The sequence below is a fragment of the Astyanax mexicanus genome, chromosome 6 (genome assembly GCF_023375975.1).
Source record: "Astyanax mexicanus isolate ESR-SI-001 chromosome 6, AstMex3_surface, whole genome shotgun sequence".
Classification (NCBI taxonomy): Eukaryota; Metazoa; Chordata; class Actinopteri; order Characiformes; family Acestrorhamphidae; genus Astyanax; species Astyanax mexicanus.
The window spans coordinates 16088884-16108715 of NC_064413.1; the positions used below are offsets into that span (position 1 = coordinate 16088884).

Here is a 19832-nt window from a genome sequence, read left to right on the forward strand (position 1 = left end):
ATTATGTTCATCATCAAACATCTTTCAAAGATACTCTGAGTGAACGACTCAGATACTGGGTATTGCTTGGTCGCAGAATGTAGGGTTTATGTATGTAATGTTTTTGTATTACTATTTATGTGATTTAATGTCATGAACAGAAAAAAAAGAAAGTTCTAAGTATTAATAGGCTTTTTCCTGCTGGTTCGTGTACTCTAAAATATTTCCAAAAATCTGTTTGACAATTACATGCATATTAGCCATGGTTTGAAATGGTGAAACCATCTGCACATTTCTAAAATCTTACAAAATTGAAGGTACACATTTGAAGAATCCAATTGTTGTCCAATTGTTGTCCAAGAATACCCAGGGTGTCCTCTTGACAATACAGTCAAGACTATTAGGAACTTGCAGCTGAATCCACAGAGCCATATTAAAGATGCCCTTCTGCTAAAATCCACTTTGTCTTGTTCTTTGTGAAATACAGTAGGTCTCTCTGAGTTGTATATGATGCTGCACATGAAACTCTTCCTCAACCTCCACTGTCTGCAGTAGTTAGTAAAAGAAAATATTCAGAAAAACAAGTCGATCAGGAAAAGCACCGTGTCTACATCAACCCGTGAATTAGTATTCACGGCCTCGCCCACCTTGGCTCGTAACCGCCCACAGGCAGAGCTAAAGACAAGCAGGTAGCGACACATCTCGTCAGACAGGAGCTATCAGCGCTAGGAAGAGCATGGCAGTTCGTTCCTGTATTATTTGTGCACATAACACATCAGTGTTATATGCTTAACCAGTAATTCAGAGCTAAGGGACAAATGGTTCGTCCAACGGCTCAGCTAACAAAACCCCAGGGTGGATTTTTACCTTTATGGACCTGGACTTCCCACATCTGTGTGTAAGTAACTAAAGGTTTAAATCTCCGGTGAATTTTGTGTTTTACAGAGACTCTAAGACTAGGTCAGTGGCTGAACTGCACTTAGCAGGGCATTACACATGTTGTAAAGTAATATATCCTTAAACCATTGAGTTTGGATGCCTAAACCATAATATGTGGACCTGTATATGAAGATAGATATTAGATCATTTACCTTGACCAGGTGGATCATGGCATCAGTGAAGAAGACCAAGTCCATGCCAGCTCCCCGGATGCTTTCGTTGTAGAGTCCCAAAAACATGTTCAGTCTATCCCTCAGACTGGGAAACGAGGCGATTGGTTCATACACTTTGGGCATGTCAAAGTCAGCATTTTCTGGCTCCTCTCCTGCTCAGACAGGAAGCATTTTAAAGCATTTAAAGAAGATATAGAGCCCTGTTTTACACCCTGGACAAGGTGCATCGCAATGCTATCATTGCTATCTTAAACCCTGCTAGCATTACATTTTCATGCAATCATTGCGTCTGCTTTGTTTAACCCTTAGAACCCTACGGACGGATTTTCCATTCAAAATCGCACTTTGTGTTTCTCAGCTTAATTACTCAGGAATACCTTTACACATAAACATAATCCATATACGGTTAGAAAGGGCAGAACTTACTCTTTCTAAAAAAATAGAGATGATATTTCAGTGCGGTAAAGCATATACAAGAAACCCATTGAGAAAAACACCTTCCCCAACCAATATTATTTACCTTTAGTGCTTTAAACATATTTATATGAAGTAAACTTTTACATCAACAATAACCAGCAGTGTTGTGCCAGTTCACAGCTTTTCTGAACTAGTTCAGGTACAGTTCATACATGCTCAAAGTGAACAGTTCACGTTCAAAGTTCACTATTTTAATTCTGAACTAGTTCAAAGTTCAGTTCATTTTACTTTTTTTTTTCAAATAAATATTTTTTTCACACTACAACCTAGAAATCACTATACGTTCTTTGAAACTGCTCATTGTAGACATTTGCTCATGACACTGTAATTGTGGGTTTCATACCAGGTGATGAAACTGTTCATAAGGAGAATCGGTGTCTGTCTCCGTGCCATCACTTCCACTAGCCATTTTTTAAAAATAGAAGCACTTTCTCTCTCTCTCTCTCTCTCTCTCTCTCTCTCTCTCTCTCTCTCTCTCTCTCTCTCTCTCTCTCTCTCGCTCTCTCTCTCGCCCTCGCGCTACGCTCTCTCTTTCTCTCTCTCTCTCGCCCTCGCGCTCCGCGCTCTCTCTCTCTCGCGCTACGCTCTCTCTTTCTCTCTCTCTCTCTCTCTCGCCCTCGCGCTCTCTCTCTCTCTCTCGCCCTCGCGCACTGTGCTCTCTCTCTCTCGCGCTACGCTCTCTCTTTCTCTCTCTCTCTCTCGCCCTCGCGCTCCGCTCTCTCTCTCTCTCTCACCCTCGCGCGCTCTCTCTCTCGCCCTTGCGCTCCGCGCGCTCTCTCTCTCTCTCTCTCGCCCTCCCGCTCTCTAGCCAACGTTCATTTACAGGGATGTCTGCCGTTCATGACACATACTGTGAACTAATTCACGTTCAAGTTCTTTATTAAAAAAAGTGTTGCGTTCAGTTTAACGTTCACGAAAAAATGAGTGTGATCATTGAACGCTTTCTTTTGGACTCGTTCACGCACAACACTGATAACCAGAAAGAATGAAGTTTCCCCTACTGAGAAGCTTTGGACACGTCCAGGTGGCTGTACCTCTGAAATAGCAATCCGCTTAAGTCAGTGAGCTTTTGGCTCTTAAAGCGAATGGAAAGTGACACACTGATTGATTTATTGCATGTTACACCAAAAACACACTCATGATTAATTAGAATAATTAGTTAATGCCTTTTGTGCGCTTCAATCTGTGCAAGGCATACTTTCCCATCATTACGAAAGCAAATACACACTAATGAAAATCAACCTTAAATCAAGCTAAGCTTTGCACAGTTAACGGTTCACCTGTATATCTCAGAAATAAGGGCCACAGTCTCGCAGTAAACAAACTGCTGAATGTGAAAGAAAGTGTTCCCTACATTCGGCAACAGAAATCAGTGGTACCTGTGGCCTCAGGTGCGTCCTGGAGAAAGTCTACAAAGTAGGCATCGACTTCTGGCTTCACCACATCCCTGTACTCCTCGCCCAGCTCCTCCTCCACCAGGTTGGCCAGCATGGAGTCAAACCATGCCACGTCTTCTGGGCTCGTGAAGCGGTCAGCAATCACTCGCTTACACTCATGCTTCCACAGACACAGCAGAACCTGCAGGGCACAGATATGTTCTTTGCAGGACCTAATTATGCAAACTAAACAAACGAATAAAGCAGCTTTATGGAGTGAATAAAAAATAAAAAATAAAATTTGCAATTTAAATGTTAAGAATCAAAAGGAAAAACTGTATGTTGCAAATTCAAAAGATATAATCAGATAATAAGATGCATTATGCGACACTAGCAAGGAACAGGGGTGTTGCCATGTTTTACTTCTAATTCAGTAGGCTTCGCTGCTGGGGGATGGATTAAATAAGTTAAGTAAAGCTACGCTAAGTAAACAAAACTGTAATCTTAAAAAAAAAAAAAGTCAAATGAGCACTGCATTTCTCTCCTGCAAACTGTTTCTTTGGGTGAATAAAGGACTTCCATTTATTTACAGTAAGCTTAGATTTCCAGATTTCCAATAAGGCTGGGTGCAGCAGCATTAGAATTATTGGCTACAACACTACAGCAGTACACTGAGGAACCCTGAGTGTTCTGGTAAGTAGGATATTAGGTAGCGGTTCTATCCACATATCTTGTTTTAACACGTTAAACACACAGACTACAGGTCGATAATACTCACCTCTGAATGGCAAAAGAGCTAGTGCTTAGCATGGTTAGCGGCTAAATCTAATGCATCTCCGGCAGTGCAATAAAGGGTTAGCAGCAGGCTGCAGTCCGATATTCCCGCCTCTGAACGGCGAAAAAGCAAGTGCTTAGTGCGTTTAGCAGTGCTAGCTGGGATTAGCAGCAGGCTACAGGCTGATAATACTTACCTCTAAATGGCGAAAGAGCTAGCGCTAATGCTAATACTGCTTCAGCCTCAGTGCCAAAGAGAAACTTTACTGAAGCTCCTATATAATGCGCACTTCAGCAGGACCTAATTATGAAAACTAAACAAACGAATAAAGCAGCTTTATGGACTGAATTTAAAAAATATAATAAAATTTGAAATGTTAAGAATCAAAAGAAAAAATGGTATGTTGCAAATTCAAAAGAGAAAATATATATAGCAAATATACATGTTTAAATATACTTGGTTACGTTATCATCCTAACCAAACCCCTTTGTCGCCAGTGTCACAGTCCAATACCCTATCGCTGCTCTGGCTAGTGAATTGAGGCATGGCTGGGACAAAACACCTTTATAAGGAGATAGGGAGCACAAGAACGGGTGGAAAAACGAGAACAGGTGGAAACTAAAGTCACAACGAGAGCAACAGAGAGACAGTGAAGAAAAGTAAACAAAAGCTCGCCAGAGAAGCATTTTATTTACTTATTTATTTTTTTCATTATTGTTCATTATAGTTCAAATAACCTCACAGGCCAGAAGTTTCATGCTTCCGCCGATTGTTGACCCCTGATCTAGAGTATAGTGATTTAAATCACACTCAAGACGAAACTAGTGCACATCTCTGGTCTCTAAAAGCCTCAATAGCTTTACTTAACTCAGAAATGCATTCAGTCAGTGAGGTAGATTTGAGGTTTAAGATTTTGACAATGTTTCTCGTAAAAATAAATGGCACATATTTATTTTAAATCATAAATCATGTGCATAAATAGTTTTTAGTGCCATTTATTATACAATCCCACTGGATCTATCTGCTTCACACTTACTTTGGGTGTGTGGATCACATCAGCATTCACATTGAGCATTCCCTGCCAGATGCGGGAGAGGTCACGCAGGTTGAAGATGTAATGGAAGTTGGCTGGTGTGGGCAGCATCTTGACCTTGGTCATCTGCCAGAGCCGGCGTGTCAGAGGGACCAGCCGGGACACTACCTTTCTCACGTCCTCCTCAAAGCCGCGCTGCGAGCAGTAGTGACCTGTACCTATTACTCCTGTTGATAGAATAGAGAGCGAGTGAGAACGACAGAGAGAACAGGACATCGGAAAAGAAAAAAGTAATAAAATAACGGAGGGAAAAGAGAGAGCAGTGGCAGAGTAGGTGGCGGGAACACGGCGCAGATGAAAGGAAGGTGAGGTGAGATGAGAAGAAGCGAAAGCACAAAGGTGAACGAAGTGCAGCACACAAGACAGAGATAAAAGAAATAAAGGCAAGATGTGGGTGTGAAAAGTGCTGGAGGATATATGGGTGAGAGAGAGAGTGTGAGGGTACTATAACGACCCCAACAGCAGATGCATTTATTATTAATCTTTCAGACTTATCAAACGTTCTCCTTTCAAATCTCCTTTCAATCACACTCAAATATTTCTGCAAACATAAAGGAGAAACTCCACTCTGTGCTTCTACATTCTACATTCTCAACTATGGCTGCATGATATTAGACTAAACTAGCATTGCAAACACTGGGGATATCACTAAATTTCACTAGAAGTAAATGATTCAACATTGTAATAATAATACAATATTGCAATTAATCTGTGGTACAATACCAAACCAGCTCTCATGCACAGCTATAGTACTTTACCCCAATCAATAAAACGAACTTACTTAGATTATGGGGTCAAAACATCATCTTCAGTTATTCAAATAGCTTCTACTCAATGTCAGTGAATTACTGCTTACAATATTTATCTCCTCCTTTTCAAGGTTTGTTTTTTGCAATCATTAAACCAATTATCTAGAAATCTAACCTTAATTACTTCCTGCTAAACGTTATTCATATATATTTTTTTTGATAGCTCTGAATTTGATTACCGTTTTTTTTTTCACACTATAAGGCACATTGGATTATAAGGCACACAATCAACAAACGTCTACTTTCTGGTCCATTTTCATACATATGGCGCACCAAATTATTATTAAGACGCATTATGTGACACAAGTAAGGAACAGGGGTGTTGCCATGTTTTACTTCTAATTCAGTAGGTTTCACTGCTGGGGGATGGGTTAACAAAGGTAAGTCAAGCTAAGCTAAGTAAACAAAACTGTAATTCTTAAAAATATATATATTTTAAGTCAAACGACAGATAGTGTTAATCTACGTGTTAATCTTTCTCTCCTGAAAACTGTTTATTTGGGTAAGTAAAACACTTCCATTTGTGCAGCAGCATAAGAATTAGCGCCTAACTGCTAGTGCTAGCAGGACGTAAGAGTCGAGTTTTCCAGTAAGCCAGGGGAATATTAGCTAGCGATTTGTTCCATGCAGCGTGTTGTAACATGGTAAAGCGCAGACTACAGTCCAATATACTCACCTCTGAATGGTGAAAGAGTTAGCACTTAGCACGGTTAGCGGCTAAAGCAAATTCTGCTCCAGTGGTGCTAGACAGGGTTAGCAGCAGGCTACAGTCTGATATACTCACCTCTGAATGACGAAAGAGTTAGCCATTAGTGCAGTTAGCGGCTAATGCTAATACTGCTCCAGCGTCGGTGCTAAAGAGTGCCATTACTGTTCTTTACAGCCTGACTGGTACAATTCCTACATAAGGTGCATTGGATTATAAGGCACACTGATTATTTTTGGGTATATAAATACAATATTTAAATACATTTTCTGATCGTACAAAAGTAAAATATGGTATTCCACTAATTTTGTCACGTAATTGAACATACAGTAAGAGTACCTTCTTAATTTACATATGAACAGCATTAATAAATAATTTATTTGAACGTTTAAAAGGAAGGTCTTCCACTGTTAGTCAAAGTTGAAATTGAGCTCTATGCATGGTGCATTTGAACAGCATGTGATTAGTGTATTTAGTGGATTAGTGAATTCTGGTAGTATACAGGAACTGTATGAGTGTGCACTGAAGCAGAATGTGAGCCCCCAGCTCAGTGCAGCAGATCAAAGCCTGACTGTGACATTTCTGCAGCAGAGGTTACAGTGCAGATAAAGTACAGTATAAATTTAGTACTGCAGGCACAGACTGAACAGCCAAAAATCTGCAATGTGCCTTTCATGATTGACAGGTGGGAAAAGAAAACTATAACCATATTTAAAGAGGTATCAAGTAATAAAAGACAATAAAATAGAAGGTTTTTATGAATTCAAGAGTACACATATGTTTTTACTATTAGCTTTTTTTTGTGAATCAGATTCTTGATTGAAGAAATCTGTACTTTATATTCCGAAAAAAAAATCGCACAATAAAGCAAACTTAAAATTCTTTCATTTTCCCAATAATTGTCAGTGTGCCTTATAATCCAGTGCACCTTATGTATGAATTTTACCAGTCAGATTGTAAGGAGCAGTAAAGCCACTCCTCTGAAGTACAGTGTTATATAAGAGTGTTAGTTTAGTTCTCTAGCAGTATTAGCATTAGCCACTAACCGTGCAAAATGCTAGCTCTTTGGCCATCCAGAGGTGAGTATTATCGGCCTGTAGCCTGGTGCTAACCCCGGCTAGCACTGCTGGAGCAGTATTAGCATTAGCTGCTAATATCGCCCTGGATTGCCATAAAGCTCAGGGTTCCTCAGTGTAGCACTGTCAAGTGGCATTAGCTACGAACAGCTAGCAGTTAGCTGCTAATGCTAATCCTTCAGCTTTAGTGGAAACCTGTTAATCTAAGCCTACTGTAAATAAACAGAAGCACTTTACTCAGCAAACAGTTTTCAGGACAGAAATATCCTGTGTGCTCGTTTGACTTGTCTGACTTGTCTGAAATGTTTTTTTTTTGTTTTAAGAATTACAGTTTTAGCTTAGCTTTACAGTTGACTTGCTGAATTAGAAGGAAAACTTGGCGACACCCCTGTTCCTACTAATAGTTACCAGTGTCGCTTAAAATGTGCCTTATAAACCAATGCACCTTATGTATGAAAATAGACCTGAAAATAGATGTTTATTGATATTGTGCCTCATAATACGGGGTGCCTTATGGTACGAAAAATTTGGTATTTAGATTTAAAATAAATGCTATTAAATGCATTTATAAATGATTTAAATATGTTTGAGTAAATATGTTTGGAGTAAGGAAATTTGGTCAGGGCATAAAATGCTCAGATGCAGTTTTACAGGTCTATTTACAAACCTGTTACTGTACCCTAGAATGAAACAAGTTGTAAACTTCTGTAGCTGACTTTACATCTACAAGGTAGGAGTGTCTAAAAGAGCGGACAGTGCATGTTCACAGTGTTTAAAAACTCCAGCAGCACTGCTGTGTCTGATCCACTCATCTATCACAACACACACTAACATACCCCCACCACCATGTCAGTGTCACTACAGTGCTTAGAATGATCCACCTACCCACATAATAGCTGCTCTGCGGTGGTCTTATTGGGACCAGACCATTAAGGAACAGAGTTAAAGGAGCATAATAAAGTATTCAGAAAAACAGAAGGACTACAGACTATAATTATAGAACTACAAAGGATTAGTGGAGTTGATCAAATATGACAGAGAGTGCAGATAAGAGAAATTATTAATTATATTGTGACGACTGTGCATGTATGAACCCTGCTTTTTTTTGCAGGTTTGCAGTTAGATAGCTGAAGATGATGGTTTACAGCATTCATTTTAACTGAAGTTTTGTTTCCATTTTGTTCTAAAAGAAAAAGTAGCACATCTTCTACAAGACTCAGATTTAGGTTCAGATTCTGGGTTCCCAAGAAGAAATTGTATTTTTTTAAGGGATCACTCAGAATGAAGCAGGCAATAGAGGGTGTACAGAAACACATGGTACAAGTGCTAGGCACCGGGATATAGCGGTGGGCTGTAGTTGTAGAGAACCTTTTTCAGAAACCCCCTCCTTCCTCCCAGTACGTCAATATAATGATCCAGGGACAAGCAAGACGAAAAAAAAACACGCAGATCAGCTTATGTTCCTGATCAATATCCAATTATAGCAGTGTTTCTTCTTAACAGTACAAAGTTAGCTTAAAAAAAACAATATGGTGGCCACTTTGCTATGAAGCTGCAAGAAAGAGTAAAGGACTGAAGATAGGAGGCTTACAGCAGCTTCAGAGACACCTCAAATTCTACCGTTCACCATTAAGTACACTGTGTTTTTCATCTTGGAATTAAAAACAATCAATAACAATTTTGCATTACAAATTTATAGCAAGCTGTGTCCTTAGCAAAAGCTATATCTTACTTTTAGGGCTTTTTTACTAGGCCCGTAACATTAAATCGCGTGGGAGACTGCGGTTCAATTCCTATCCTGGGTGACTTTTAACAGTACATTGGTCGACCTCTGTAATATAAATAACCTTGTATGTTGCTCTGGATAATAGCATCAGCTAATTGCCATAAATGTTAATGTAACATTAACTGTTAGCTAGCATTGAGCCGCTAGCTGCATTCTGGTGTTCTGAGTTCAATTACTAACTGAGTTCAGTTACTGACGTCAACTACACTCATAATCTACACATCATATCAAACAACAGAACCTACTTATTTAACCAGCACAGTGCCATCCATCTGTTATCAAACATCAACAATTAATTTAGCTTGGAATACAGTTAGCATGAGCATTTTCTGCTTCATAATAAAAGTCCCGTGGAAAATCAATAAAATATACAAAAAAAATAAAGAACATCCAGTATTGTATTTTATTTGGACCATTTTATTGTATTTTGTTAAGTAAATTAAAAAAATTAAAAAAAGGTCAAATATCTAAATTCTGTTAATAGTTGCATCTTATTTTTAGGCATTTTTAGCAGGAATGGTATGTTTTATTATTACAGAGAATCATATTTCAGCAATTAATGTAAAAATGTCTTAGTGTTTAGTTACTCTAAGACATAATATTTGAGTAGTCTAAAATCTCCTGAAAATATCCTCTGGCATGTGTGAGCGCTGTCTATAATTCTGTATTATTTTTAGGCTAATAAGAGTGCGGGTGCAGCAATAATAACTGGATTTACAGCAGTATTTACAGCATCTATAACTGATTTCTATTTCTGTGCAATTTAACAGGGGACGACGACAAAAGTGGCAATTGTTCATAACTGCAGTAATTATCTGGTTAATTTACCAGGTTATACTGCACCTGTACCATGCATCTGATGGTTGTGTCAGATCAAGTTTTAGAAATCGTTTTCAACACAAACTAACCACTCAAACCAGTTAAATTGGGACCAGACCAAGACTACCCTCTCACATGGTTCACATGTGGTTGTGTTGGTGCAATTACTGTATTCACACAAACCCAAATAGAACCGAAATGAACCAGAGTCCAGTTTAACCAGACAGAAACGTGCAGGTGTGAAAAAAACACCCATAGATTCTTTTTAATAGGATTGTGATTATCAACTGCACATTTTTTTACTCATTAAGCTATTTGTCAAAGAGGAAACCTGCTTTTTTGCTCTAATCACAGGGGAAATCGGAAATAAATTTTACTAGCAGATGGGAAATGTAATATTAATAATTGAAAATTCTGCATATTTCCTTTCTAAATCTATTCATTCGTCTGCGCTGGAGATTAAAGAGATGTGTGTACTGACCGAAGATCTTGTCTATGGAGGCATTGGATGGCAGAGTGCAGTTGAAGATTGAGAACTGTCTCTTCAGTCTCTGTGGAATGTCATTCCGCCCTCCTCCTGGGTGGATCATAGCTGCCAGGAACTGGATGTCCACGATGTTAGTGAACTCGCCTGGTTTCTCCAGGTTAAAGAAGCCCTTCTGCTCCATTAGCTGGCGTACAATCTCATTCGTGACCTTCAGAAAAAGAGCAAATGAGTGGCGTGAACTTGTTTCTCTGACTGAAATCAAAGTGTATTGAGAAAAGAACATTCTGCGGCCTCTTGGCCTCTGGTTTCACGGTTGAAGAATAGCGTTTGACATATTTGAGACCTTCAGGGTAAAGAAAGCGGGTGTCTTAGAACTGTCAGTCCAGTAAAGCTACTGAATTTAACAAAAAGGGGCATTTTCAAGTTGATAATATACAGGCCAGATATGTCTTTTTTTTTTTTTTTTGTAACACTGAAAATTGAATGAACATGATCAGAATTGTGATGACCAATGACTGATTACCTAATTTTATTTTTTATTTGCCTTTATATTGTTGGCATACTGAAAACAATAAATAGCTTATTCTATACACATCAAATTAACTTTTCTGCCTAATTCTGCTTTGGGTTTTTAAACAACTGGAAACTCTGAACTTGGAAATTTTAACCAAATGTTGCAATTTGAAGTCAAAATCCCTCTCTGTTGTTTGCTATCTCTATAATTTCCTACAATTAAAGACAGTGTGGGATGGGCCTTTAGTAAGAGAATTTAAATCAAACTTAATGTTAATGTTAATTTACATACATTTACATTTAGGATCCGATCCAGTTACCATTCCTGTGCTCTCTCTACTTTTTATTGCAGGGTGGAACTTCAGTATGGAAGGTAAGTATGCTTAATCATTTGAAAAACATTTTGTAAAATTTACTCCACAATGTCAGTGACCTACAGGCACACACCACTCAAAATCTCCATTTCAGGGAGGAGCATGGTTTCAAAATATGTTTTTTTTTAGCATGTGGAACCAGTACTGGCTGCAGCTCACAAATCAAATCAAAAGTCGCAAATTATCTATTTTCACAGATAATTCTAGTCAATTTAGCTCAAACCTGTGGAGTACATCTGATAGTTGGGTCAGATCAAGGTCAAACACAAATTTTCACCACAAACTAATCACTCAAACCCATTAATTTTGGACCAGATGGAGAGGCCTTCTTACAAGGTTCACATGTGGTTGTTTTGGTCCTCACCTGAGTGCAATTACTGTATTTACACAAGCCCAAATGAGTCTCACCAAAACAAACCAGAGTCCGGTTTAACCAGACTAAAAGAGCTGTTACTATGACTGGGAGATCGCTGGTTTGAATCCCATTCATGCAGCTTGCCATCAGCTGCCGGAGCCCTGAGAGAGCACAAGATGGCACTCTTTCCCCTAATCACTCACAAGGGCGATGTCGATCAGTGCAAGGCGTCTGTGAGCTGATGTATCGGAACCGAGTCGCTGCTCAGTTCGAATAGAGGCTGTGGCATTTTTTTCACATGTATGAGGAGGCATGTGCTAGTCTTCACCCATTTGGCGTTCTAATGAGTTGATTAGGTAATTGGCCTTTAAATTGGGGAGAATATAAGATAAAACTTAGAAAAAAAGGATTTTGCTTATCAACTCAGCTCACTAGTTTAATAAATGAATTAAATGAATTTCTAAATGAGTCGCATGTCTGTTTGCACAGATAATTAAACAATCATTACCACATACTGTGGATGTATTCCCTGTATGTGTGACACTGTGGATTAAGGTATGGTAAAATCCTGCACAATTTCAAAAACTGATTGTCGTAGCCATCTGGTACCCACTAACAGACATCACTCAATCTCATTTAAACCCTGTATACCACTGTGTACCTGGTCTCCCCACTCGTTGATGACAGGCATGTTGATGTCATCAATAAAGATAGACATCTTCTTCCCTGCTGGGGGCCCATATGTCGTTCCCATCCGCTTGTCCACGTAGCTCTCCACAGAGCGCTGACAAAAAAAAAAAAACACAACAAAAACATAAAAACGTCACGCAGACACTAATAAATGATGGCTGCACTTGATGGCAGCCCAGAAATGAGTCCTTTCCAAAGGGACCCTTACTAGCAGAGCGGTCAATGAAAAGCCAGACTGTCAGAAAACGGCTTCACTCTGTTAAATCAATCCCAACACCTGTGCAACAGGACTAGTCAATACCCCAACACAATCAATGTTTCATACCCATATGCAGCTATGAGACTGATACATTTAGAAGATAAACATGCAATCATTAGTAGTCACTGATCTTAGTGTCCGATTCCTAAATACCATTTACAACATGATTCAGAACCACATGGAGAGGAAGCTTCAAAATCATGCCATTTAGTTCAAGCTTCAGCTCCAAACTAAACACAGGAGACAGCAGTGAGAAGAGAACCTGGAACATGAGCGGTGTTGTGGCTGAGGAAAAGTTGAGGCTCTTGGCAGTGTGGGACTCCGGGTTGGATTTGGACAGGTAGCCTTTGATGATGACTGTTTTAGCAGTGCCTTGCTCACCAATCAAGAGCACAGCCTGGAAAACAGAAGCAGAAGAAAAAAGAATTCATAAGAACATTATATATCGCAGTCTGGTCACACGGTCACTGGGCCTTATGATAGATCCAGTCGTATGAACAGATTCGAATGGCTCATTGACTCCTGAGATCAACTTCCACTCTTTTTATAAGCAAATGTAAAGAACACATGTTAAATTTGTTCCCTTTAACTTTGTTAAAACACATGTATGAATAGAAATGCCCCTCGTTTTGGCTATCTTATAAACAATTAATGAGGGTGCACCGGACCTCTGATTTCCACACTTTAACTACTCTAGGACCTGAAAACCTTGTTGGTGTTGGTGTGGTGTAGCGGATAACCCCACCACCTGCAAGTAAGCTACCATGTTGGAGACTGGGGTTCAATTCCCAGTCTGGGTAATTATGCTGTGCTACAAAACGATTAGACTGCCGACTCTACTATTGAGAACCCAGAAACAGACGCTACAGCTGAGCTGAGCTTGTGTACTACTGGTGTTTATTTCCATGTTTCCCTCTCTGCATTTCCGTAATCTACTCTATGTAGCAGTGACTGGGCTCTGAGACCATCTTTAATCTTTTAATCTTGTCACCCCATTCTCATTGGTCAAGAGATTTGTCTCACAGCCAATTAGTAGTGTTGATTTCTGATTTAAGCATCCAGAGTGCATTTTCAGATTTTGATTTGACTTGTGTCTGTCCAGACTATCACACATATGTATCTATCTGGATACATTCTAGAAATACTCCAAATCAGATTTAGGCTAATAGTCTAAGCAAAGCTGCTGTCTGTTAATTAACTCCCATATTTTTTGTACTATAAGAAGCACCTGATTATAAGGTACATTATCAATAAACGTCAATTTTTTTGGTCTATTTTCATTCATTAGGCACATCGGATTATAAGATTATAACTATTAATTCAGCAGGTCTTGCCGCTGGGTGGCGAGACCTGTAAAGCTAAGCTAAGTTAAGTAAACCAAACTGTAATTCTTAAAAAAAAACAAAAAACATTTTTTTTTTAAAGTCAAACGAGTGATGAAAGTTAACACAGATTTCTTTCCTAAATTCTGTTTATTTGGGTGACTGAAGCACTTTCGTGTACTTACAGTAAGCTTATATTTCCAGGTTTCCACTAAGGCTAGGTGCAGCAGCATTAGTATTAGCAGTTAACTGGTAGAGCTAGCTAGCTAGAAACCCTTATTGTTCCGGTAAGCCAGGGCGATACTAGCTAGTGGAATTTTAACATGTTAACACGGTAAATGTGCAGGCTACAGTCTGATATACTCACCTCTGAATGACAAAAGAGCTAGCGTGATTAGTGGCTAATGCTAATGCTGCTGGAGAACTAAACTGAAACTCCTGTATAAAGCTGTACTTCAGCAGAGTGGCTTTACTGCTCCTTACAACCTGACTGATAAAATTCATACATAAGGCGCACCGGATTATAAGACGCACTGATGATTTTGAGAGAATTAAAGGATTTTACGTGTGCCTTATAGTCCGAAAAATATGGTAGGTGAAATCCAGCCACCAGTGGGAATTATGGCTAGAGTAATGGGAGGGCCAACCTGTATATGTTTTTTATAGATGTGTTTGTGTGCATGTGTTTTGCAGTTTACAGTTAATAAATGATTTAAATAAACAGTGAAATGATGAAAGTAGTCCACTATTTCACTAACTTGTGCTTTCCACTGTATAACTCACTGGCCTGGATCTGTGGTTGTCTGGTTTAACAAATATGACGAAACACTGGAACATATTATTGACCAGCAGAATCTCCAGGGCTCAATCTGAGGTCTCAGACTTTAATAGTGGGAGAAATAGAGACATGCTAACCCTGGCTGACATAAGCTCCCAGTTAGTGGAAGAGTGAACTAAATTAAGTGGAATTGAAGAGCCTGGTGTCATCCTTACTGGGTATTAAAGAAGTGTTGAGTAAAAAAAAAACACATATTCAGTTCACATATATGTTAGTTGTCATTGTGAAGATGATCCAGAGGATGAGTAACCAAAAACCAAGTCTTAGAGAAGAAATGATGCAAGTGACTATCCAGTAAGCTTACCAACTTAATCACAAACAACAAAATGACATGGTTTCGTAAGACTTTCGTTATTTCATTCATTGAACCTCTTCTTGTCATATGCTCCACACCACCCACTCAGAGACAGTTCCAGCATTGCTTTTAAATCTCTGTATAACGTACCCATTTGTTTCAATGACTCTTTGCAAAGTATTGCCAACAAATACAGCTCTGGAAAAATTAAGACACCACTTCAGTTTCTGAATCAGTTTCTCTGATTTTGCTATTTATAGGTATATGTTTGAGTAAAAATAATATTATTGCTTTATTCTATAAACTACAGATAACATTTCTTCCAAATTCCAAATAAAAATATTGTCATTTAGAGCATTTATTTGCAGAAAATAAGAAATGGCTGAAATAACAAAAAAGATGCAGAGCTTTCAAACCTCAAATAATGCAAAGAAAACAAGTTCATATTCATAAAGTGTTAAGAGTTCAGAAATCAATCTTTGGTGGAATAACCCTGGATTTTAATCTCAGTTTTCATGCATCTTGAAATGTTCTCCTCCACCAGTCTTACACACTGCTTTTGGATAACTTCATGCCACTCCTGGTGCAAAAATTTAAACAGTTCAGCTTGATTTGATGGCTTGTGATCATCCAGCTTCCTCTTGATTATATTCCAGAGATTTTCAATTTGGTAAAATCAAAGAATTTTTTTCCAGAGCTGTATGTTGCAGTATACCATGCATTTTCCTGCCTGTTCTACTCCTTTGTATGATTTCCATTTTGCCTTTTTGTTTACTCTCAATTATGTCTTCTCCCTTCTAGTTACTGTGTTTTTTGACACATGGTATTGTTTTCTGGATCTGGCTTAGCCAAGCCTATGTCTACCTTGTTTGTTATTCTGTCTTTGTTGTGTTGCATCTATCAAGGTGTACTGTTATTAAATATGCAAGCATCTGTCATGTCCTGTAGATCTGACCACAGGATATTCAGAGCTGTTTTTTTCTAGCATACTTCAGGACCACAGGGGATTAGCAATGGGAAAACCCTGTTTCTAATAAATGTAGTTCTGCTATACTAAGTGTAGCTCACCTTGCCCTGTTTGGCAATGGTCTGGATGAGGAAGTCAGTGCGGACGTTGTCCACGTTGGGCACCAGTATCGAGCTGTACTCCGGTGTGATATCCTTTGGGTAGATGTACTCCTCCACACGAAGGTTCCAGTGGACCCACTGACCTAAAAAACACAAATGACATCAGATATTTTTAGATTGACTCAAATCCATTTTTTGGCATATCTAGATCAAATTGAAATTGATTTTTGCTAATCTGGACAACCAGAAGCTACATATGTTGGCATATCTAGTCAGGATTGATTTTAAATCATCTTGACAGTCAGTCAAACTACATGTCATCATCATATCCATCAAGGCCAGATACTGATGCAAACTTCATTACTACAAAAAACGTCCAGACATAAAAATATGATCACTTGCACATAAGTTATCTCAACAGATCAAACAAATTTCAAATTTCCCTGTAGTCTGAACACAGCCTAAGCATTTAGCCTAACATTTAGATTGCCCCTCTTTTAAAGGGGGTCCATTGTAATAATTTTCCTACTGTACACTGTAAGCCCGGATAAGATGAATTTACTTTAAAAATTTGAGGAAACCGGTTGCCTTAAAAAAGTTAAGTAAAAGGTAATGAAACTCTAAGTTAGCATAATTTAGAACATCAAGTTATTACAACTAAAGGGGAAGTTGATTTACCTGTAAGATCGAATAAGTTGAGTTTACCTATCTGTTTTTAACGCAGCCGGTTTGCTTAAGTTATTTAAGTAACAGGGAATAAAAACTATGAAAACTTGAGTTAGCATAAATTAAAACACCAAGTTTTTACAACTAAAGGGGGAATTGGTTTATTTCAAAGGTAGCCCAGGGGGAATCACTACACACTGATGGTGATTGTCTGTCAGAAACTGTTGGACACACCCAGTATGAAAATTGTGACAGAAGCCAATGGAAAAGAAGCTGCCAATGGCAACACAGACTAAATTCAGTTATTATAAGCTGGTTCCATTCAAATATCTCAGTTTGAATGTGTATGTGTGCCCAAAAATGTTCAACTAACTCATAATAGAAATATCCAATTTTATGTAAAATAGACTTAAATCATTTGAGTTCAAACATATGGGTTTTTAATGTTTTGTAACAAGATGGTGTGCCTTTTATTTCCAAAGTCTGGTTCAAATCAATTCAATCTGTTCTTCCCTCTTGCAGTTAAATATTCCCTGTATTACTGACTGCAACAAAAGTCCAAACCATGATCTACCCACCCCATGCTTAACAGTGCTTAAAATGTCTTCTTTTTAAAATAAAATTCTGCACCTTCAAATATGTACACTTCTGCTCATTGACAGCATGTGAAGTATAAGCAAGGGGTTTTGATAAAAGTGGCCTGTCAGCCTAGGAAAGGCTGTGCAAATGTCCTCTTTAAGAAAAAAACCTAGAATCCAGAAACTAGGTAAGTACCCAAAGGAGCAGAATTTACCCACCGACAAAGGCTGGAAACTTCCAATTCCCCTTCATTCACATTCACGTACTCTGAATTTCAGATCAGTCTAAGAACAGCCCTATTTCCCTGTGAACACACATGACCTGTCTTCCTCCCATGAGTCTCCAAAGCATCAACTGAAAATACAGCTGAACCACTTCTCACCACACTTTTATCTGAGAAGTACAGCTTTTCTCACTTTGTCTCTCTAAAGGCAGGTTCTGTCTCTGTAGAGGGGTTAAGAAAAGCGTTCTGAATATCCTAACCTCAGAAGAAGCACCACTACTGTTGCAATAACATACTCTAATGTTAGATTTAAAAAAGAAAATAAACATACTATATCAAGTAAATTCAATATATTAATATATAAAGTAAATGATTCACTATAGAAAAAAAAAAAAAAAATGTTGTCGATACTTTCAAGTTAGTGTTTGCCATACACAGCAAAACTGACAGTGTTCATTTTTTACTCTTTAAGAGGTGAATTGAACACTATAGTGTTAAAATAACTCTGCACAAGAGTTCAATTTTAGAGTTAATTCAACAACGTATGGAATATGTGTACGGAGTATGTAACCCTCATCAGTGTTACAAAGTCCATCACATTTTACCCAACACGGTAAAACAACTCTCAAAAAGTTCATTTGAATTTATTTTTGAATATGTTCTGAACTTTACCTGAAAATATATACCAGAGTATCTATAAGACATTATAAAACGTGAGCTATATCAATAACTTAAGCTTTATTTAGAAAAATAGACACCATCAAAATAGCTCTTGGGTGGAGACCCTTATCCACCATCAAACCCAACACCAAGAAGGTGAATAATGCTTCATCAAGGAAACCATCAAAACTAAATCCCATTTACCTACAAATACATAAAACAGACACAGACAGACAGACAGAACAACACTGTGATTTGGGATAAGTGCCTTCTTTTCTTAATACTTTGTGACATTGATTTCCTCACATTTTAGGAACTTTTCATTTTAGGAGTTTCTGGTCCACAGTAGACACGATTTGGAAAAAGTATTCTTGTAGAACACATGTAAGGCACATGAGGAACACTGAACTTAGTGTCATGTCCCTGAAATTTTGTTTGTTGACATGGTTCATTATCATGGTGGAAGAAGCCATTAGAACTGGGTTGGAAAACTTTTGGTCATGAAGGGATGCACATGGTCAACAACAATGCTCAAACAGGCTGAAGCATTCATGCAATGATGATACTATCTATTTGCCTCGGAATTAAACGAGATTCACTAGACCTCGCTTCCTGTTTGTGGCTGTCAGACCTGGAACCTTTCCTGACATGTCTTCTGCCCTTGTAGCCAATACTCCCAAAGGTTGGATGTGTTGTGCATTCTGAGATGTTTTTCTTCTCACCACAACTGTCTATCTGAGTGGTTATCTGAGTTACTGTAGCCTTTCTGTCAGCATGAAGCAGACTAGCCTTTGTTAGTTGACCTCTGTCATCAACAAGGTGTTTCCTTCCATAGACCTGCCACTCTCTGGATGTTTTTTTTTCTCCTTATTACGCCATTCCAGAGACTGTTCAGCTGAATATCACAGAAAATCATGAGTTTTAGAAATGTTTCTCATCCTTAGACCATTTTTCACACATTTACCTGATGTGCACAGACATTTGTGATATTCAAATACAGAAATGAGTATTCGAGTAGTTTTTATGTTAAGCTATGTCCATCAATGTTATGCAGGGAATTTAAATTAGGGCTAATAAAATATAAAAGGACAATAAAAGGACAGTTTAATAGGTTTAAAATGTCTATAAATTAAGAATGCTGGTAACATTTTACAGTAAGGGTACATTAACTAATTAATTGATCTCTGACAAAACATTTAAAATAATTTTTAATTATTAATTGACACTAGTTAAGGCAATCTTAATCATAACCTTAATCATAACTAATGGCTCAATTTATTATTTACAACATTCTTAATCATTAAAAAATCAAGGGTATTAAAGTGCGTATCCTGTTTTTGTTGGATTTGCAGTCTTTACTGTCTAGGGAAGGTTTTTTTATTATATTTTGGAGCATTGCTTTGAGGATTTGGTTGCATCCAGCCATAAAAAAACATTGGTGTGGTCAGAATTTTGGATGATCATCACCCCACCTCATATCCTCCTTAACAAATTA

General features: G+C 38.2%; 1 protein-coding gene across 3 annotated transcripts in view; it reads right to left on the minus strand.

Moving 5' to 3' along the window:
- The window catches only part of dnah5 (dynein, axonemal, heavy chain 5), a 212011-nt gene that overhangs the window by 83285 nt on the left and 108894 nt on the right, over window positions 1-19832 (minus strand). For all 3 annotated transcript variants that reach the window (XM_049480737.1, XM_049480738.1, XM_049480736.1), the window contains 7 exons: window positions 16210-16352; window positions 12949-13083; window positions 12399-12521; window positions 10490-10703; window positions 4756-4979; window positions 2948-3146; window positions 1071-1243 (listed from right to left, as the gene is read on the minus strand). In XM_049480737.1, coding sequence (XP_049336694.1) covers window positions 1071-1243; window positions 2948-3146; window positions 4756-4979; window positions 10490-10703; window positions 12399-12521; window positions 12949-13083; window positions 16210-16352 — 1211 coding nt within the window. The remainder of the gene's footprint in view (window positions 1-1070; window positions 1244-2947; window positions 3147-4755; window positions 4980-10489; window positions 10704-12398; window positions 12522-12948; window positions 13084-16209; window positions 16353-19832) is intronic.